Here is a 19151-nt window from a genome sequence, read left to right on the forward strand (position 1 = left end):
TTTCTTGGAACTTGGCTCCGTGTTTTTACATTGATTAGGCCCCCCACCGTGGATTTGCTGATGGTGCTAATGAAAAAGGCAGAAAAACTATGCAGGCAGTGTTCTGCTCTGATGACATACTGTGACTCAGTCATAACTTGTGTGTAGAGTTCTTCAGTTCTTCATGGCCACCAACTTTTCTTTGTTGCTTTTATGCTCACTAGAAGGCGGGTGCAGTAGAAGGGTGAGAGGGAATATGTTCCTCAAGCTGAAAGAGCCAAAGTAAGACCCAGAAGGTACTCATGTGTGCTCTGTTCACAGAGCTGGGCTGGTTTAAAAAATTTAACACAGAAAGCTAGGTAGCTACCCTGCTTTTGCCCAAAGAGGTGGTTCCTGTGGTCCTAGGATCAAAGGCAACTCCTTGGTTGGGATTAAGTGTAGAGGAATTTAAAAATCTCTGTATTTCTGTGGGTCTCTTGATTGCCTTCCTTTTGACACCCAGAGACACAGCCCGCCTGCAGACTGCAGGAATATGAACTCCTTGGGCTTTAAAAAAAAAAAAATACAGCTCAGGGGCACCGAACAGAAGCTTGTTCAAAGTTTGTTTGAACTCTTTTGACCTGACCTTTTGTAAGTAAAGTTTTAGGAAGTGTCCTGGCCCATGGTGAGGGTGGGTATGTATGTATGGAGTAGAAGGTCTCTTGAGATGTGTGAGAGAATAAGATTGTTGTTTAGATGGTGCAAAGTTCTATAAAGTTCTTCTGGGGGAGAAAAACACCCAGGAAGCCTACCTGATGTTAGATTCTTACTAGTCCTAGGGCTGGATTTTTTATTATTGGTGACTGGGTGTGAGAGGAAGGGGGAAAGGAGAAAATAACTATTAAAATGTAGTAAAGTGGCAGGATTTAGGACCATTTACACTGAACAGTATTGGATGTGAACAGTAGTTCAGTTATTAAACCAGCTATAGGAGAACTGCCAGCTCTAATTCATAGTAAGCTGAAACACTCTTTCTAGTTACAGGCAGAAATTATGAATCTCTTGAATGTTTGGAAAAGGTCCCAGAGCATCTCTGAAACAGAAGACTGCAGCTGTTTCATCAGCTTACCTTATTTCAGAGTCATTTCAAACTATTCAGAGCCTTCTATGATTTTGTTTGGTATTCATAACACTTTGCTTTCTTTGAGAGTTCGCTCCGGCCCCCTTCCCCTTCCCCTTCTTGGCAAGTAAATGGAACTTGTAAGCAGTGTTCAACAGTTAGTTTGGGTGTCTTCTACTAATCTTCTCTCTGCAAATGTTAATCACTGAAATGTCAGTTTTCCATATCTCTGAACTACTAAAATTTCTTCAGCACAGAAATTTGTTTCATAGATATTTCTTACTATTTTCTTGACTCTCCTGGTCTTAGGAGTATATAAGTAAACTTAAAATTAAGTTTTTAGTTCTTTTAGGGCCAACATGCTGTATGCCAGCTTACTCTGTTTCCTGCTACTTTTTTGTTTGTCTGATTCTTAGTTCTTGGCACAAAGTTGGCTTGCATATTGTGACCAATAAGTTATAATTTCACTCCGATTTACCTTGTGAGTGGAGGCTAGTTTGTTTCAACCGTTTCCTTTTTCCCTGAACAGTCTGAAGATGATGAGAAGCTGAAAAAGAGGAAGGAGCGATTTGGGATTGTCACAAGTTTACCTGGAACAGGAAACACAGGAGATACAGAGGTAAGATATACCTAGAATGCTTCCTAGAGCCCTTGGAGGGCAGTGAGGGTGAACAGACTGACAAACACTATTATTTCCCCAGCCTACTTCTTTTTTGTTAATTTTAAAATTAAAATTTTTTAAATTTTTTTATTAAGGTATTATTGATAAATACTTTTATGAAGGTTTCACATGAAAAAACAAATGTGCTTACTACATTTACCCATATTATCAAGTCCCCACCCATACAGTGTAGTCACTGTTCATCAGTGTAGTTAAGATGCCACAGATTCACTATTTGCCTTCTCTGTGCTACAGTATTCCCTGTGATCCCCCACACCATGTATACTAAACATAATACCCTTGCCTCCCCACCCACCCTCCCACACACCTCCCCTTTGGTAACCACTAGTTCACTTTTGGAGTATCTGAGTTGGCCGCTTATTTTGTTCCTTTAGTTTTGCTTTGTTGTTATACTCCACAAATGAGGGAAATCATTTGGCACTAGTCTTTCTCCCCCTGGCTTATTTCACTGAGCATAATATCCTCCAGCTACATCCATGTTGTTGCAAATGGTAGGATTTGTTTCTTTCTTTTGGCCGAATACTATTCCATTGTGCATATGTACCACATCTTCTTTATCCATTCATCTACTGATAGACTCTTAGGTTTCTTCCATATCTTGGCTATTTTAAAAAGTGCTGCAGTAAACATAGGGGTGCATATGTCTTTTTTTAAAACAATATTTTATTAAGGTATGATTGATATACACTCTTTTTTATGCAATAAGTGAATTTTCCATATAATATTACTTGTGTTTATGAGGTATAGCATTTTTATTTTGTTGTTATTAATCTACAATTACATGAAGAACATTATGTTTACTAGGCTCTCCCCTTCAACAAGTCCCCCCCTACAAACCCCATTACAGTCACTGTCCATCAGCGTAGTAAGATGTTATAGAATCACTACTTGTCTTCTCTGCGTTGCACAGCTCTCCCCTTTCCTCCACCCCCCACATTATACATGCTAATCATAATACCCCCTTTCTTCTTGCCCACCCTTATCCCCCACTACCCTCCCATTCTCCCCAGTCCCTTTCCCTTTGGTAAATGTTAGTCTCTTCTTGGGTTCTGTGATTCTGCTGCTGTTTTGTTCCTTCAGTTTTTCCTTTGTTCTTATACTCCACAGATGAGTGAAATTATTTGGTATTTGTCCTTCTCCGCTTGGCTTATTTCACTGAGCATGATACCCTCTAACTCCATCCATGTTGTTGCAAATGGTAGGATTTGTTTTCTTATGGCTGAATAATACTCCATTGTGTATATGTACCACATCTTCTTTATCCATTCATCTACTGATGGACACTTAGGTTGCTTCCATTTCTTGGCTATTGTAAATAGTGCTACAATAAACATAGGGGTGCATCTGTCTTTTTCAAACTGAAGTGCTGCATTCTTAGGGTAAATTCCTAGAAGTGGAATTCCTGGGTCAAATGGTAAGTCTATTTTGAGCATTTTGAGGAACCTCCATACTGCTATCCACAATGGTTGAACTAATTTACATTCCCACCAGCAGTGTAGGAGGGTTCCCCTTTCTCCACAACCTCGCCAACATTTGTTGTTCTTTGTATTTTAGATGGTAACCATCCTTACTGGTGTGAGGTGATATCTCATTGTGGTTTTAATTTGCATTTCTCTGATAACTAGCGATGTGGAGCATCTTTTCATGTGTCTGTTGGCCATCTGAATTTCTTCTTTGGAGAACTGTCTGTTCAGCTCCTCTGCCCATTTTTTAATTGGATTATTTGTTTTTTGTTTGTTGAGGTGCATGACCTCTTTATATATTTTGGACGTCAAGCCTTTATCGGATCTGTCATTTACAAATATATTCTCCCATACTGTAGGATGCCTTTTTGTTCTATTGATGGTGTCCTTTGCTGTAGAGAAGCTTTTCAGCTTGATATAGTCCCACTTGTTCATAGTTGCTTTTGTTTTCCTTGTCCGGGGAGATATGTTCATGAAGAAGTCGCTAATGTTTATGTCCAAGAGATTTTTGCCTATGTTTTTTTCTAAGAGTTCTATGGTTTCATGACTTACATTCAGGTCTTTGATCCATTTCGAATTTATTTTTGTTTATGGGGTTAGACAATGGTCCAGTTTCATTCTCTTACAACTGTTGAAGAGGCTGTCATTTCCCCATTGGATGTCCATGGCTCCTTTATCATATATTAATTGACCATATATGTTTGGGTTAATGTCTGGAATCTCTAATCTGTTCCACTGGTCTGTGGCTCTGTTCTTGTGCCAGTAACAAATTGCCTTGATTACTATGGCTTTATAGTAGAGCTTAAAATTGGGGAGTGAGATTCCCCCCACTTTATTCTTTCTCAGGATTGCTTTGGCTATTCGGGGTCTTTTGTGTTTCCATATGAATTTTTGAACTATTTGTTCTAGTTCATTGAAGAATGTTGTTGGTAATTTGATAGTGATTGCATCGAATCTATTGCTTTGGGAAGGATGGCCGTTTGACGATATTAATTCTTCCTAGACAAGAGCATGGGATGAGTTTCCATTTGTTAGTGTCTTCTTTAATTTCTCTTAAGAGTGTCTTACAGTTTTCAGGGTATAGGTCTTTCACTTCTTTGGTTGGGTTTATTCCTAGGTATTTTATTCTTTTTGATGCAATTGTGAATGGAATTGTTTTCCTGATTTATCTTTCTATTGGTTCATTGTTAGTGTATAGGAAAGCCACAGATTTCTGTGTGTTAATTTTATATCCTGCAGCTTTGCTGTATTCTGATATCAGTTCTAGTAGTTTTGGAGTGGAGTCTTTAGGGTTTTTTTGTGTACAGTATCATATCATCTGCAAATAGTGAGTGACAGTGTAACTTCTTCTTTACCAATCTGGGTTCCTTGTATTTCTTTGTTTTGTCTAATTGTCATGGCTAGGACCTCCAGTACTATGTTAAATAACAGTGGGGAGAGTGGGCATCCCTGTCTTGTTCCCGATCTCAGAGGAAAAGCTTTCAACTTCTCGCTGTTCAGTATGATGTTAGCTGTGGGTTTATCATATATGGCCTTTATTATGTTGAGGTTCTGCCCTCTATACTCATTTTGCTGAGAGTTTTTATCATGAATGGATGTTGACTTTTGTCGAATGCTTTTTCAGCATCTATGGAGATGATCATGCAGTTTTTGTCCTTCTTTTTGTTGTTGTGGTGGATGATGTTGATGGATTTTCCAATGTTGTACCATCCTTGCATACCTGGGATGAATCCCACTTGGTCATGGTGTATGATCCTTTTGATATATTTTCTTATTCAGTGTGCTAATATTTTTTTGAGTATTTTTGCATATACGTTCATCAGGGATATTGGTCTGTAGTTTTCTTTTTTGTTGGGTCTTTGTTTGGTTTTGGTATTAGGGTGATGTTGGCTTCATAGAATGAGTTTGGGAGTATTCCCTCCTCTTCTATTTTTTGGAAAACTTTAAGGAGAATGGGTATTATGTCTTCTCTGTATGTGTGATAAAATTCTGAGGTAAATCCATCTGGCACGGGGGTTTTGTTCTTGGGTATTTTTTTTTTATCGCTTCAATTTCTTTGCTCGTAATTGGTTTGTTTAACTTTTGTGTTTCTTCCTTTGTAAGTCTTGGAAGATTGTATTTTTCTAGGAAGTTGTCCATTTCTTCTTCGTTTTCCAGCTTGTTAGCATATAGGTTTTCATAGTAGTCTTTAATAATTCTTTGTATTTCTGTGGAGTCTGTCGTGATTTTTGCATTCTTGTTTCTGATTCTGTTGATGTGTGTTGATTCTCTTTTTCTCTTAATAAGTTTGGCTAGGGGCTTATCTATTTTATTTTCTCAAAGAACCAGCTCTTGGTTTGTTTTTTTTCTATTGTTTTATTCTTCTCAATTTTGTTTATTTCTTCTCTGATCTTTATTATGTCCCTCCTTCTGCTGACTTTAGGCCTCATTTGTTCTTCTTTTTCCAGTTTCGATAATAGTGATGTTAGACTGTTCATTTGAGATTGTTCTTCCTTCTTTAAGTATGCCTGGATTGCTATATACTTCCCTCTTAAGACTGCTTTCACTGCATCCCACAGAAGTTGGGGCTTTGTGTTGTTGTTATCATTTGTTTCCATATATTCCTGGATCTTTATTTTAATTTGGTCGTTGATCCATTAATTATTTAGGAGCATGTTAAGCCTCCATGTGTTTGTGAGCCTTTTTGTTCTTTGTACAATTTATTTCTAGTTTTATACCTTTGTGGTGTAAAATGTTGGTTGGTAGAATTTCAGTCTTTTTGAATTTACTGAGGCTGTTTTTGTGGCCTAGTATGTGGTCTATTCTGGAGAATGTTCCATGTGTACTTGAGAAGAATGTATATCCTGTTGCTTTTGGATGTAGAGTTGTATAGATGTCTATTAGGTCCATCTGTTCTGGTGTGTTTTTCATTGCCTCTGTGTCCTTACTTATATTCTGTCTGGTGGATCTATCCTTTGGAGTGAGTGGTGTGTTGAAGTCTCCTAAAATGAATGCATTCCATTCTATTTCCTCCTTTAGTTCTTTTAGTATTTGTTTCACATATGCTGGTGCTCCTGTGTTGGGTGCATATATATTTATAATGGTTATATCCTCTTGTTGGACTGAGCTCTTTATCATTATGTAATGTGCTTCTTTATCTCTTGCTACTTTCTTTATTTTGAAGTCTGTTTTGTCTGATAATAGTACTGCAACACCTGCTTTTTTCTCCTTGTTGTTTGCATGAAATATGTTTTTCCATCCCTTGACATTTAGTCTGTGCATGTCTTTGGGTTTGAGGTGAGTTTCTTGTAAGCAGCATATAGATGGGTCTTGCTTTTTTCTCTATTCTATTACTCTGTGTCTTTTGATTGCTGCATTCAGTCCATTTACATTTAGGGTGACTATTGAAAGATATGTACTTATTGCCATTGCAGGCTTTAGATTCGTGGTTACCAAAGGTTCAATGTTAGCTTCTTTAGTATCTTACTGTCTAACTTAACTTGCTTATTGAGCTGTTATAGATACTGTCTTGTGATTCTTCATTTCTTTCCCTCCTTATTCCTCCTCCTCCATTCTTTCTATGTTGGTTGTTTTATTCTGTGCTCTTCTGTGTTTCCTTTAACTGCTTTTGTGGGTAGTTGATTTTATTTTTTGTCTTTAGTTAGTATTTGGTTGGTCTACTTTCTTTGCTGTGATTTTGTTTTCTCTGGTGACATCTATTTAGTCTTAGGAGTGCTCCCATCTAGAACAGTCCCTCTAAAATACCCTGTAGAGGTGGTTTGTGGGAGGTAAATTTTCTCAACTTTTGCTTGTCTGGAAATTGTTTAATCCCCCCTTCATATTTAAGTGATAATCGTGCTGGATACAGTATTCTTGGTTCATGGCCCTTCTGTTTCATTGCATTAAATATATCATGCCATTCTCTTCTGGCCTGTAAGGTTTCTGTTGAGAAGTCTGATGATAGCCTGCTGGGTTTTCTTCTGTAGGTTACCTTTTTCCTCTTTCTGGCTGTCTTTAAAACTCTTTCCTTGTCCTTGATCCTTGCCATTTTAATTATTATGTGTCTTGGTGTTGTCCTCTTTGTGTCCCTTCTGTTGGGAGTTCTGTGTGGTTCCGTCGTCTGATGGATTATTTCCTCCCCCAGTTTGGGGAAGTGTTCAGCAATTATTCCTTCAAAGACACTTTCTGTCCCTTTTTCTCTCTTCCTTCTTCTTCTGGTACCCCTGTAATGCAGATATTTTTCCTTTTGGACTGGTCACACAGTTCTCTTAATATTGTTTCATTCCTTGAGATCCTTTTATCTCTCTCTGCTTCAGCTTCTATGTGTTCCTGTTCTCTGGTTTCTATTCCATCAACGGCCTCTTGCATCTCATCCATTCTGCTTATAAATCCTTCCAGAGATTGTTTCTTTTCTGTAATCTCCCTCCGGATGTCATCCCTTAGCTCTTGAATTTTTCTCTGCATCTCTGTCAGCATGATTATGACCTTTATTTTCATTTGTTTTTCAGGAAGACTGGTTAGGTCTATCGCCTTCTCGGGGGTTGACTCTGTGTTTTTAGTCTGTATCAAATTCATTTGCCTTTTCATGGCGATAAAGATAGTTTGCGGAACTGGCATGTGTGACAGCTGCGAGAATGTCCCTTCTTCTGGCTGGTTTGTGGCCTTCCTCTCCTGGGAAAACCGTGACCTCCAGCGTCTTGTGCTGGGCATGTGTGCACAGACAGAGCTTCTGATTCTTGCCCGGCAGTTATGGAGTTAAGCTCTGCGGTTGCTATGGGTGTAGACTGCCTCAGGCTGCTACTCCGATATGGCGGAGCTGCATTGGAGAGGAAACGCCTGGCCGGGAGGCTGTTTATCTCCGTGAGGGGCATCTGAGCTGTTCTGCCTCCCAGGGGGTTAGGGCACCCGGAATTCTCTGGGATTCCCAGCTGTTAGGCTAAGTGTCCTGGGATGCTTCCATCCAGCTGCGGGGTCACTGTCCCTTTAAGACTTTCAAAAAGCACTTGCTTTTCTTTCTCCCAGGGGTGCCGGCTGTGGGGACCCACTCACAGGTCTTACTGTCCTGTTTCCCTAATATCCAGCATACCATTCAATGTGTGTCTGTGCTTTGGTGCATATGGCTAGGGCTGGCTATTTAGCTGTCCTGGGCTCCCTCTCCCTCCCCTCTCCGACTCCTCTCCTCCCGCTGGGAGCTTGGGTGAGCCCGGGGTGCTCGGCTCCCACCAGCCTGCTGCTTGTATCTTACCCCTTTGTGAGGCGCTGGGTTCTTGCTGGTGTGAATGTAGTCAGGCTGTTGTCCTGTGTCTTCTCATCTCTGTTTTAGGAATAGTTGTATTTGTTGTATTATTTTCAAAAATATATATGGTTTTGGGAGGAGATTTCCACTGCTCTACTCACACTGCCATCTTGGGTCCAACTGATTGATGTACACTCTTATGAAGGTTTCACATGAAAAAACAATGTGGTTCGTACATTCACCCATATTATCAAGTCTCCATCCATACCCCGATGCAGTCACTGTCCATCCATGTAGCAAGATGCCACAGATCCACTGTGTGCCTTCTCTGTGTTACACTGTTCTCCCCGTTATCCCCCACACCATGTGTACTAAATATAATATTCCTCAATCCCCTTCGCTCTCCCGCACCCCTCCCTCCAACACCCCTCCCATTTGGTAACCACTAGTTCATTCGTGGAATCTGTGAGTCTGCTGCTATTTTGTTCCTTCAGTTTTGCTTCATTGTTATACTCCACAAATGAGGGAAATCATTTGGCATTTGTCTTTCTCCGCCTGACTTATTTCACTGAGCGTAATGTCCTCCACCGCCATCTATGTTGTTGCATATTGTAGGATTTGTTTCTTTATTATGGCTGAATAGTATTCCATTATGTATATGTACCACATGTTCTTTATCCATTCATCTACTAATGGACACTTAGGTTGCTTCCATATCCTGGCTATTGTAAAAAGTGCTGTGATAAACATAGGGGTGCGTATGTCTTCTTGAATCTGAGAAATTGTGTTCTTTGGGTAAATTCCAAGGAGTGGGATTCCCCGGTCAAATGGTATTTCTATTTTTAGTTTTTTGAGGAACCTCCATATTGCTTTCCACAATGGTGAAATAGCTTACATTCCCACCAGCAGTGTAGGAGGGTTCCCCTTTCTCCGTATCCTAGCCAGCATTTGTTGTTCTTAGTCTTTTCGATGCTGGGCATCCTTTCTAGTGTGAGGTGATATCTCATTGTGGTTTTAATTTGCATTTCCCTGATGATTATTGATGTGGAGCATGTTTTCATGTGTCTGTTGGCCATCTGAATTTCTTCTTCGGAGAAGTGTCTCTTCATATCCTCTGCCCATTTCTTAATCGAGTTATTTGCTCTTTGGGTGTTGAGGCATGCAAGTTCTTTATATATCCCTTGTCGGATATGTCATTTACAAATATATTCTCTCATACTGTAGGATGCCTTTTTGTTCTGTTGATGGTGTCCTTTGCTGTACAGAATCTTTTTAGTTTGATGTCTCAGGAGTTCATTTTTGCTTTTGTTTCCCTTTCTCGAGGCGATGGATTCAGGAAGAAGCTGCTCATGCTTATATTCAGGAGATTTTGCCCTGTGTTGTCTTCTAAGAGTTTTATGCTTTCATGACTTACATTCAGGTCTTTAATGCATTTCGAGTTTACTTTTGTGTATTGGGTTAATTCTCTTGCATGTAGTTGTCCAGTTTTGCCAACACCAGCTGTTGAAGAGGCTGTCATTTCCCCATTATATGTCCATGGCTCCTTTATCATATACTAATTGAGTATATATGGTTGGGTTTATATCGGGGGTCTCAATTCTGTTCCATTGGTCTATGGGTCTGTTGTTGTGCCAGTACCAAATTGTCTTGATTACTGTGGCTTTGTAGTAGAGCTTGAAGTTGGGCAGCATAATCCCCCCAGCTTTATTCTTCCTTCTCCGGATTTCCTTGGCTATTCAGGGTCTTTTGTGGTTCCATATGAATTTTAGGACAATTTTCTCTAGTTTGTTGAAGAATGTTATTATTTTGATAGGAATTGCATTGGATCTATAGATTGCTTTAGGCAGGATGGTCATTTTGACAATACTAATTCTTCCTATACCTGAGCATGGAATGTGTTTCCATTTATTGGTATCTTCTTTAATTTCTCTCATGGGTGTCTTGTAGTTTTCAGTGTATAAGTCTTTCACTTCCTTGGGTAGGTTTATTCTTAGGCATTTTATTCTTTCAGATGCAACTGTCAATGGAATTGTTTTCCTGATTTCTCTCTCTGGTAGTGCATTGTTAGTGTGTAGGAATGCCACCGATTTCTGCATATTAATTTTGTATCCTGCAACATTGTTTGAATTAAGATATTAGTTCTAGTAGTTTTGGAGTGGATTCTTCAGGGTTTATTGTGTGCAATATCATGTCATCTGCAAATAGGACAGTTTAACTTCTTCCTCAACAATCAGGATGCCTTTTATTTCTTTGTGTTTTCTGATTGCCATGGCTCGGACGGTGAATAGAAGTGGGGAGAGAGGGCATCCTTGTCTTGTTCCCGATCTTAAAGGAAAAGCTTTCAGTTTCTCACTGTTAAATATAATGTTGGCTGTAGGTTTGTCATATAAGGCCCTTATTATGTTTAGGTACTTGCCCTCTATACCCATTTTTTTTGAGTGTTTATCATGAATGGATGTTGTATTTTGTCAAATGTTTTTTCAGCACCTATGGAGATGATCATGTAGTTTTTGTCCTTGTTGATGTGGTCTATGATGTTGATGGATTTTCCAATGTTGTACCATGCTTGCATCCCTGGAATAAATCCTACTTCATCATGATGGATGGTCCTTTTGATGTATTTTTGAATTCGGTTTGATAATATTCTGTTGAGTATTTTTGCAGCTATGTTCGTCAGTGATACTGGTCTGTAATTTTCTTTTTTTGTGATGTTTTTGCCTGGGTTGGTATTGGAATGGGGTTGGTATTGGAGTGAGGCTGGCCTGATAGAATGAGTTTGGAAGTATTCCCTCTTCTTCTACTCTTCGGAATACTTTAAGGAGTATGGGTATTAGGTCTTACTAATTGTTTGATAAAGTTCAGCAGTGAAGCCATCTGGTCAAGGGGTGTTGTTCCTAGGTAGTTTTTTGATTACAAGTTCAATTTCGTTGCTGGTAATTGGGTTCTTTCAGATTTTCTGTTTCTTTCTCAGTCAGCCTTGGAAGGTTATGTTTGTCTAGAAAATTTTTTGTATTTCTGTGGTGTCCATAGGGATTTTTCCTTTCTTATTTCTGATTCTGTTTATGTGAGTAGACACTCTTTTTTTCTTGATAAGTCTGGCTTGGGGTTTATCTATTTTGTTTATTTTCCCGAAGAACTGGCTCTTGCTTTCATTGATTCTTTTCCATTGTTATATTCTTCTCGATTTTATTTATTTCTGCTCTAATCTTTATTAGGCCCCTCCTTCTACTGACTTTGGGTCTCATTTGTTCTTCTTTTTCTAGTTTTGTTAATTGTGAGTTTAGACTACTCATGGGACTTTTCTGCTTTTCTGAGGTATGCCTGTAGTGCAATATACTTTCCTCTTAGCACTCTGTGCTGCACAGATTTTGCGGTGTTGAATAATTGTTGTCATTTGTCTCCATATATTGCTTGATCTCTGTTTTTATTTGGTCATTGATCCATTGGTTATTTAGGAGCACGTTGTGAAGCCTCCATGTGTTTGTGGGCTTTTTCATTTTCTTTGCGTAATTTATCTCTAGTTTCATACCTTTGTGGTCTGAGAAACTACTTGGTACAATTTCAATCTTTTTGAATTTACTGAGGCTCTTTTTGTGGCCTAGCATATGATCTATTCTTGAAAATGTTCCGTGTGCACTTGAGAAGAATGTGTATTCTGCTGCTTTTGGGTGTAGAGTTCTGTCGATGTCTGTTACGTCCACCTGTTCTAATGTGTTGTTCAGTGCTTCTGTGTCCTTATTTTCTGTCTGGTTAATCTGTCCTTCAGAGTGAGTGAAGTGTTGAAGTCTCCTAGAATGAATGCATTACATTCTGTTTCCCCTTTTAATTCTGTTAGTATTTGTTTCACATATGTAGGTGCTTCTGTGTTGGGTGCATAGACATTTGTAATGGTTATATCTTGTTGTATTGACCCCTTTATCATTATGTAATGTCCTTTTTTGTGTCTTGTGACTTTCTTTGTTTTGAAGTCTATTTTGTCTGATACAAGTACTGCAACTCCTGCTTTTTTCTCCCCATTAGTTGCATGAAATATCTTTTTCCATCCCTTTACTTTTAGTTTCAAGTGAGTCTCTTGTAGGCAGCATTTCAAGTGAGTCTCTTGTAGGCAGCATATAGATGGGTCTTGTTTTTTATCCATTCAGTGACTCTATGTCTTTTGATTGGTACATTCAGTCCATTTACATTTAGGGTGATCATCTATAGGTATGTACTTAATGCCATTGCAGGCTGTATGGTTTGTGGTTACCAAAGGTATAAGGTTAATTTCCTTACTATGTAAGAGTCTAACTTAACTCACTTAATATGCTATTACAGATACAATCTAAAGGTTCCTTTTTTTTTCCCTCCTTTTTCTTCCTCCTCCATTCTTTATATGTTAGGTATCATATTCTGTACTCTTTGTCTATCTCTTGATTGACTTTGGGGATAGTTAATTTTGCAGTTGCTTAGTAATTCGCTGTTCTACTTTCTTTACTGTGGTTTTATTACCTCTGGTGACAGTTTAATCAAACGTTAGGAATACTTCCATCTACAGCAGTCTCCTGAAAATACACTGTAGTTATCGTTTGTGGGAGTTAAATTCTCTCAGCTTTTGCTTATCTGGAAATTATTTAATCACTCCTTCAAATTGAAATGATTATCTTGCTGGATAAAGTAATCTTGGTCCAAGGCCCTTCTGCATCATTGCATTAAATATATCATGCCACTCTCTTCTGGCCTGTAAGGTTTCTGCTGAGAAGTCTGATGGTAGCCTGATGGGCTTTCCTTTGTATGTGATCTTATTTCTCTCTCTGGCTGTTTTTAAGTCTGTCCTTATCCTTGATGTTTGCCATTTTCATTACTATATGTATTGGTGTTGTCTTCCTTGGGTCCCTTGTGTTGGGAGATCTGTGGATCTCTATGGCCTGAGAGACTATGTCGTTTCCCAGATTGGGGATGTTTTCAGCAATTATCTCATCAAGGACACTTTCTATCCCTTTCTCTCTCTCTTCTTCTTCTGGTGCCCCTATAATGCGAATATTTTTCTGTTTGGATTGGTCACACAGGTCTCTCAATATTCTTTCATTTTTAGAGATCCTTTTTTTCTCTCTGTGCCCCAGCTTCTTTGTATTCCTCTTCTCTAGTTTCTTTTATCGTCTCTTCCAACATATCTAATGTACTTTTAATACCCTCCATTGTGCCCTTCAACGATTGGATCTCAGACCAGAATTCATTCCTGCGTTCTTGGATATCTTTCTGTACCTCCATGAGCAGGTTAATGATGGGTATTTTGAACTCCCTTTCAGGAAGATTCATGAGGTCGATGTCATTTAAAGCTTTCTCAGTTGTGTTTGTAATTTTACTTAGAACCAGGTCCCTTTGGCCTTTCATATTTGTATATGGCGCCCTTTAGTGTCCAGAAGCTCTACTCTCTGGAGCTGCTCAGCCCCTGAAGCAATGTCGGAGGTTGCAGGAGAGTGATATTCGTGCCTGGGGTGGGGAAGAGCTTTTTCCTGCTTCTCGCCTGCTTTGCCTGTCTCCACTGTGCCAGAGCAGCCAGATATGGATCTCTACTTTCCACAAGTGGCTGGAATCTCAGTCTCTCCAGGAATTCTGTCTTAGCTTTCCAACCCCCTAATCACAAGAGTATCATGCAAGCAACCATGAAATGTAGGTTTGTGCTCCCAGAGTAGATGTCCAGAGTTAGGTATTCAGCAGTCCCAGGTCTCCACTCCCTCCGCTCTGTTTCTCTTCCACCTGCCAGTGAGTTGAGGTGGAGGTCTGCTGTTTTCTTCTGAGCTGAGGTGGGGGAAGGGCTTGGGTCCTGCTGGGCCACAGCTTTAGTATGTTACCCTGTTCCCTGAGGTCTGCTCTTTTCTCTAGGTGTATGCAGTCTGGCACAGTCCTCTTTCCTGTTGCTCTTTCAGGATTTGTATTAATTATATTTTCGTATTATCTGAGGTTTTAGGATGAAGCCTCTGGCTCACCTCTCACTCTGCCATCTTTAATCCAGTCTCCCCAGCCTACCTCTTAAGTGCCCAGATGATGATAAGGTCTTTTGTCCTTTGCTTGATAATCCGTTTTCTAAATAAGGTAGCTGCACTGAATCCCATCAATGTACTTTAATTTGCGGTAAGAAGAAAACAAAGTCTACAATTTGCAACAACATGGATGGAGCTACAGGATACTATGCTCAGTGAAATAAACCAGGCAGAGAAAGACAAGTATCAAATGATTTCACTCATATGTAGAGTATAAGAACAAAGAAAAAACTGAAGGAACAAAACAGCAGCAGACTCAGAGAACCCAAGAATGGATTAACAGTTACAGAAGGGAAAGGGACTGGGGAGAATGGGTGGGAAGGGAGGGATAAGGGGAAAAGGGGGCATTACGATTAGCACACATAATGTAGGTGGAAGGACACAGGGAAGGCAGTATAGCACAGAGAAGACAATTAGTGATTCTATAGCATCTTACTATGCTGGTGGACAGTGACTGTAATGGGGTATGTGATGGGAACTTGATAATGAGTGGAATCTAGTAACCACAGTGTTGCTCATGTAAGTGTGTATTAATGATACCAAAATAAAAAAATAAATAAAACTAAAAATAAAAGGATGAAAGCAAAAAAAAGATACATACTTTCATTCACTGTTAAAGCTGGTTAGGCTAACACAGTAAGAAGGAACACAGGATTTGAAATCAGATAAGCTTGGACCTGAAAAGTGACTCTGCCATTTAGTATTATAATATTACATATTAAAGAAATTTTTTTATAATATGTTTGTTGAAGAGGTGAGGCTTAGAACCTCCCCCCGCCTGTTTTGAGAGAAATCTTCTGCATGCGTGGATGTTTTATTGCCTTTGTCTAGCTTGGATTAACACATAGTCTACAGGCACACACCTGATCATCTACATTTGCTCTCTTACAACACTAAACTGTTTTCTACCTTTATCTTGTATCTACCTACTACCTCAGCATTTTATTAAAAATAATAATAATAAAGAGAAATGTGGTATCCACATATAAATCAAGTATAAAAATAAAATGAATATTCATATTTGAACTGACTGTTTATAGTTCATAATGCATGAGCAAAACCGAAAGCTTCTGTGATGACTGCCCTTGTAATGTTCACCATGTAACTTATTCACTATGTAAGAATTTGTACTCCATGTAAGAACTTGTTCATTATGCTTCAGAAGATTGGAGACTGATGAAAATTAGGCTTGGGGTGGATTAAGGATTGTGCATTGAGCGTTGACCCCCCTATACAAAATTTTATTGTTGTTAACAACCATTTGATCAATAAATATGAGAGATGCCCTCACAAAAATATATATGTGTGTGTGTGTGTGTGTATACACAGACACACACACACACACTTCCAATTGTAAAATAAATAAGTAACCGGGATGTAATGTATAGCATAAGGAATATAGTCAAAATATTGTAACAACTTGGTATGGTGATAGCTGGTACCTAGAATTATCATGTATATAAATGTTCAATCACTGTGTTGTACACCTGAAACTAATGTAATACTGTGTGTCAACTACCCTTCAATAAAAAATAATTATCTAAAATAACAAAAAGATTGCTATGAATTTTGAAGAAAAAAAATATGTTTGTTGAGATATAATTCCCACACATTACAATTCACCGATGTAATGTCTACAACTCAGTGGTTTTTAGTATATTCAAAAAGTTGTGCTACTATCACTATAATCAATTTTGAAACATATCATTCCAAAAAGAAACATCACACACTTTAGCCATCATTCCACCTCCTCATACCCCTGATCTTGAGGCAATCACTCTTCTGCTTTCTCTCTCACTGGATTTGACTGTTCTGGACTAGTGTATAAGTGGGTCCTTTAGTGTGGGACTCCTTACCTCTGTATGCTATGTTGTAGCATGTTTCAGTACTTCATTAATTTTTATGGCTGTATAATATGCCATTTATACCACATTTTGTCTATCCACTCATCATTTGATGGTCACTTGGGTTTTTCTGACTTATTGGCTTTTAGAAAGATTTCTTTGAATTTTATGTGGACATAGGGTCTCATTTCTCTTAGGCTTATACTTTGAAATTTCTGGGTTTTATATTAACACTATGTTTAACCCTTTGAGGAACTGCCAGGCTGTTTCCCAAAGTGGCTGCATCATTTTACTCCCCCACCAGCAACAAATGAGGGTCCCAGTTTCTTCTCATCCTTAAACAAACGCTATTATTTGTATTTTTGATTATTGCCATTCTAGTGGATGTGAAGTGGTATCTTACTGTGTTTCTGATGTACACTTCCCCAGTGACCAATGATGCTGAACATTTTTTCATGTGCTTAATGAACATTTGTATATTGTTTTTGGAGAAATGTGTATTCAGATCCTTGGCCCATTTTTTCATTTCATTGTCTCTGTATTATCACAGTTCTTTGTATATTGTAGATATAAATTCCTTATCAAATATATGCACATATATTTGTAAATATTTTCTCTTATTCTGTGGGGTTTCATTTTCTTGATATTCTTGAAATACAGAATTTTAAAATTTTGATGAGGTTTACTTTATCTGTTTTTTTTTTCTTGTGTTTTTTGTGTCATACCTAAAATCCTGGTTTTGTCAAATCCGAGGTCATGAAGATTTGTCCCTATTTTTTCTCCTAATAGTTTTATGTTTTCAACTCATAGTTTGGTCATTGGTCAGTTTTTGAATTTTTTGTTATGTGTTGTGATAGACCAGAGTCTGACTTCATTCCTTTTTGTGTTTCTATCCAGTTGTCCCAGCACCATTTGTTGGAAAGACTATTCTTTCCTCATTGAATGATTTTGGCACACTTGTAAAATATTAGTTGACCATGGACAGTGGTTTTATTTCTCGACTGTCATACTGTCTTGATTACTGTTTTGTAGTAAGTTTTGAAATTGGGAAGTGTGAATCTTCCTACCTTGTTTTGTGTTTTCAATATTGTTTTGGCTATTCCAAGTCCCTGGATATAGTATTACTTACAAGTTATGGTACTTTTCTAAGCCTCAATTTCATCATCTGGGAAGTGGAGATAATACCCACCTTACGGTAGTATTTTAAGGATGAAGTGTTCCTATGTAATAAAGGATGATACTATGTAAAATGCTTGACACATGCTTGTCATATTATAAGTATTCGATAAGTAGCAATGTCTCTGATTACTTGCCAAACATATTTCTTTGATCATTTAACGAAGGCCTTGTCCAAACCAGACAGAAGTGTAGACACAGTGCTAACACCCCGCTGGAATAAGACAGTGGATTCAAATGAGACTTCTTTTTCATATCACTTTATTTATAAATAGTTTCTCAAAATGAAAGGGTGGCTTTTTTTTTTTTCTTTTTTAAGACTTGTGTTTTTCTATATCCCAGCTTTCTCTGGAGCAACTCATTCACTGAGACCCTGAGCATTGGCAGACTGCTTAGAGCATGTATCTGCAGACTTGAGTTGCTGATTTGAACATACCTGCAGTGGAGACCAACTGTCACCTGGTAGTACCTAAAGAACAGTCAAAATAGTATCTTTAGAATTATAGAAACTTTTTGAGTGGTATGGAATTTGGAATGTTTTTTCTTCTATTTAGTCCAAATCTACTTCTTTCCACCTACCTCTGGAGATGGCCTCTGAAAATCTATTAACTCACACACTCAGAATCTTATTAAGTGTCTTTATGAGTAAATGTTAGTCAGTTTTGTAAATAAACCTTGAAAATTTCAGAATTTGATCAGTTTACGCTGTCCAGTAAGAAAAGACTAAAGGAGTTTGTATGCTTTGTGCTGTTAGTTCAGAATAAAGCATTACCTGTTGTAAGTATCTGCTTGCTTAACGACTTGCCAAGATGAGCTAGAAGTAAATTTAGGCTTGTTTTAATTCTAGTCCAAATTACTCCCTCTGCCAAGGAAACTTACTAAACTGAGTATGCTCACTCAGTTGGTACATGAGGCTCTCTCAATAGTGAGGCAGATCAGGATGTCGGTGAGTGGCAAGGAATAGTGACTTGTGGGGAGCATAGTCAGTGTATGTAAGGAAGTAGTAAATTCTGAGCTGATAGCATTTACATGAATTGGATGGCTTTTATTTTATTCCATAGAGTTGCATCATAATCCAGGTGAAGTGGGCTGGGCTTGTATACAGCCAGCTTTTCTTTTTAATCTAAATTAAACCTATGTGAATGGAATGGAAAAAAAAAATGCCCTCTGCTGTGGGGCAATGGTGGCAGTGAGGATGAAGGACTCAGTACTGTTTGTTGAGTCACTCCCAAAATAAAAAGGTCTCTCTCACCCTCCCATTTTGTGCCCTCTCTCTAATGCTGCCTCTCTTAAGATGTCAATGTTGGGGATGCTCCACCTCTGCTCCCCATTTATTCTTTTGGTATTGGGGATTCCTATGTCTCTGGATTTGGAAGCCTAAGGAATAAGCTGCTCCTTGGGATTGACTCCTCAGAAGGGCATCCCCTTCACCTTCTCCATGAAACAGCATTGATCAACCCTTTGTCCTTTGAACTCTCCCATCTTCCCACTGACTGAAGACTTTCCCCAGCCTGTTAAGGGTCCGTTGTTGGCAGGCTAACTTGGGATAAGGCTGAGTGGTCCTTTCTCCTTCAGGAATCTTTCTTTTTCCAACTGCTATTCTCTTCCTCTCCCAACCTCCAGTGCCTGACCCCCAACACCCCAGGCTTTTCCCTTCCTCACCCTCCTTTCCC

The 19151-nt window shown here is 38.7% G+C and overlaps 1 protein-coding gene across 4 annotated transcripts in view; it reads left to right on the plus strand.

Annotated features, from left to right (window-relative positions):
- The window catches only part of SARNP (SAP domain containing ribonucleoprotein), a 69744-nt gene that overhangs the window by 44626 nt on the left and 5967 nt on the right, over nt 1–19151 (plus strand). For all 4 annotated transcript variants that reach the window (XR_001852786.3, XM_037008926.2, XM_017658554.3 and 1 more), the window contains one exon: nt 1608–1697. Coding sequence is in view for 3 of the 4 variants with exons in the window: in XM_037008926.2 (XP_036864821.1) it covers nt 1608–1697 (90 nt within the window). In the remaining variant the exon portion in view is untranslated. The remainder of the gene's footprint in view (nt 1–1607; nt 1698–19151) is intronic.

This window comes from Manis javanica, chromosome 11 (genome assembly GCF_040802235.1).
Source record: "Manis javanica isolate MJ-LG chromosome 11, MJ_LKY, whole genome shotgun sequence".
NCBI classification, from domain to species: domain Eukaryota; kingdom Metazoa; phylum Chordata; class Mammalia; order Pholidota; family Manidae; genus Manis; species Manis javanica.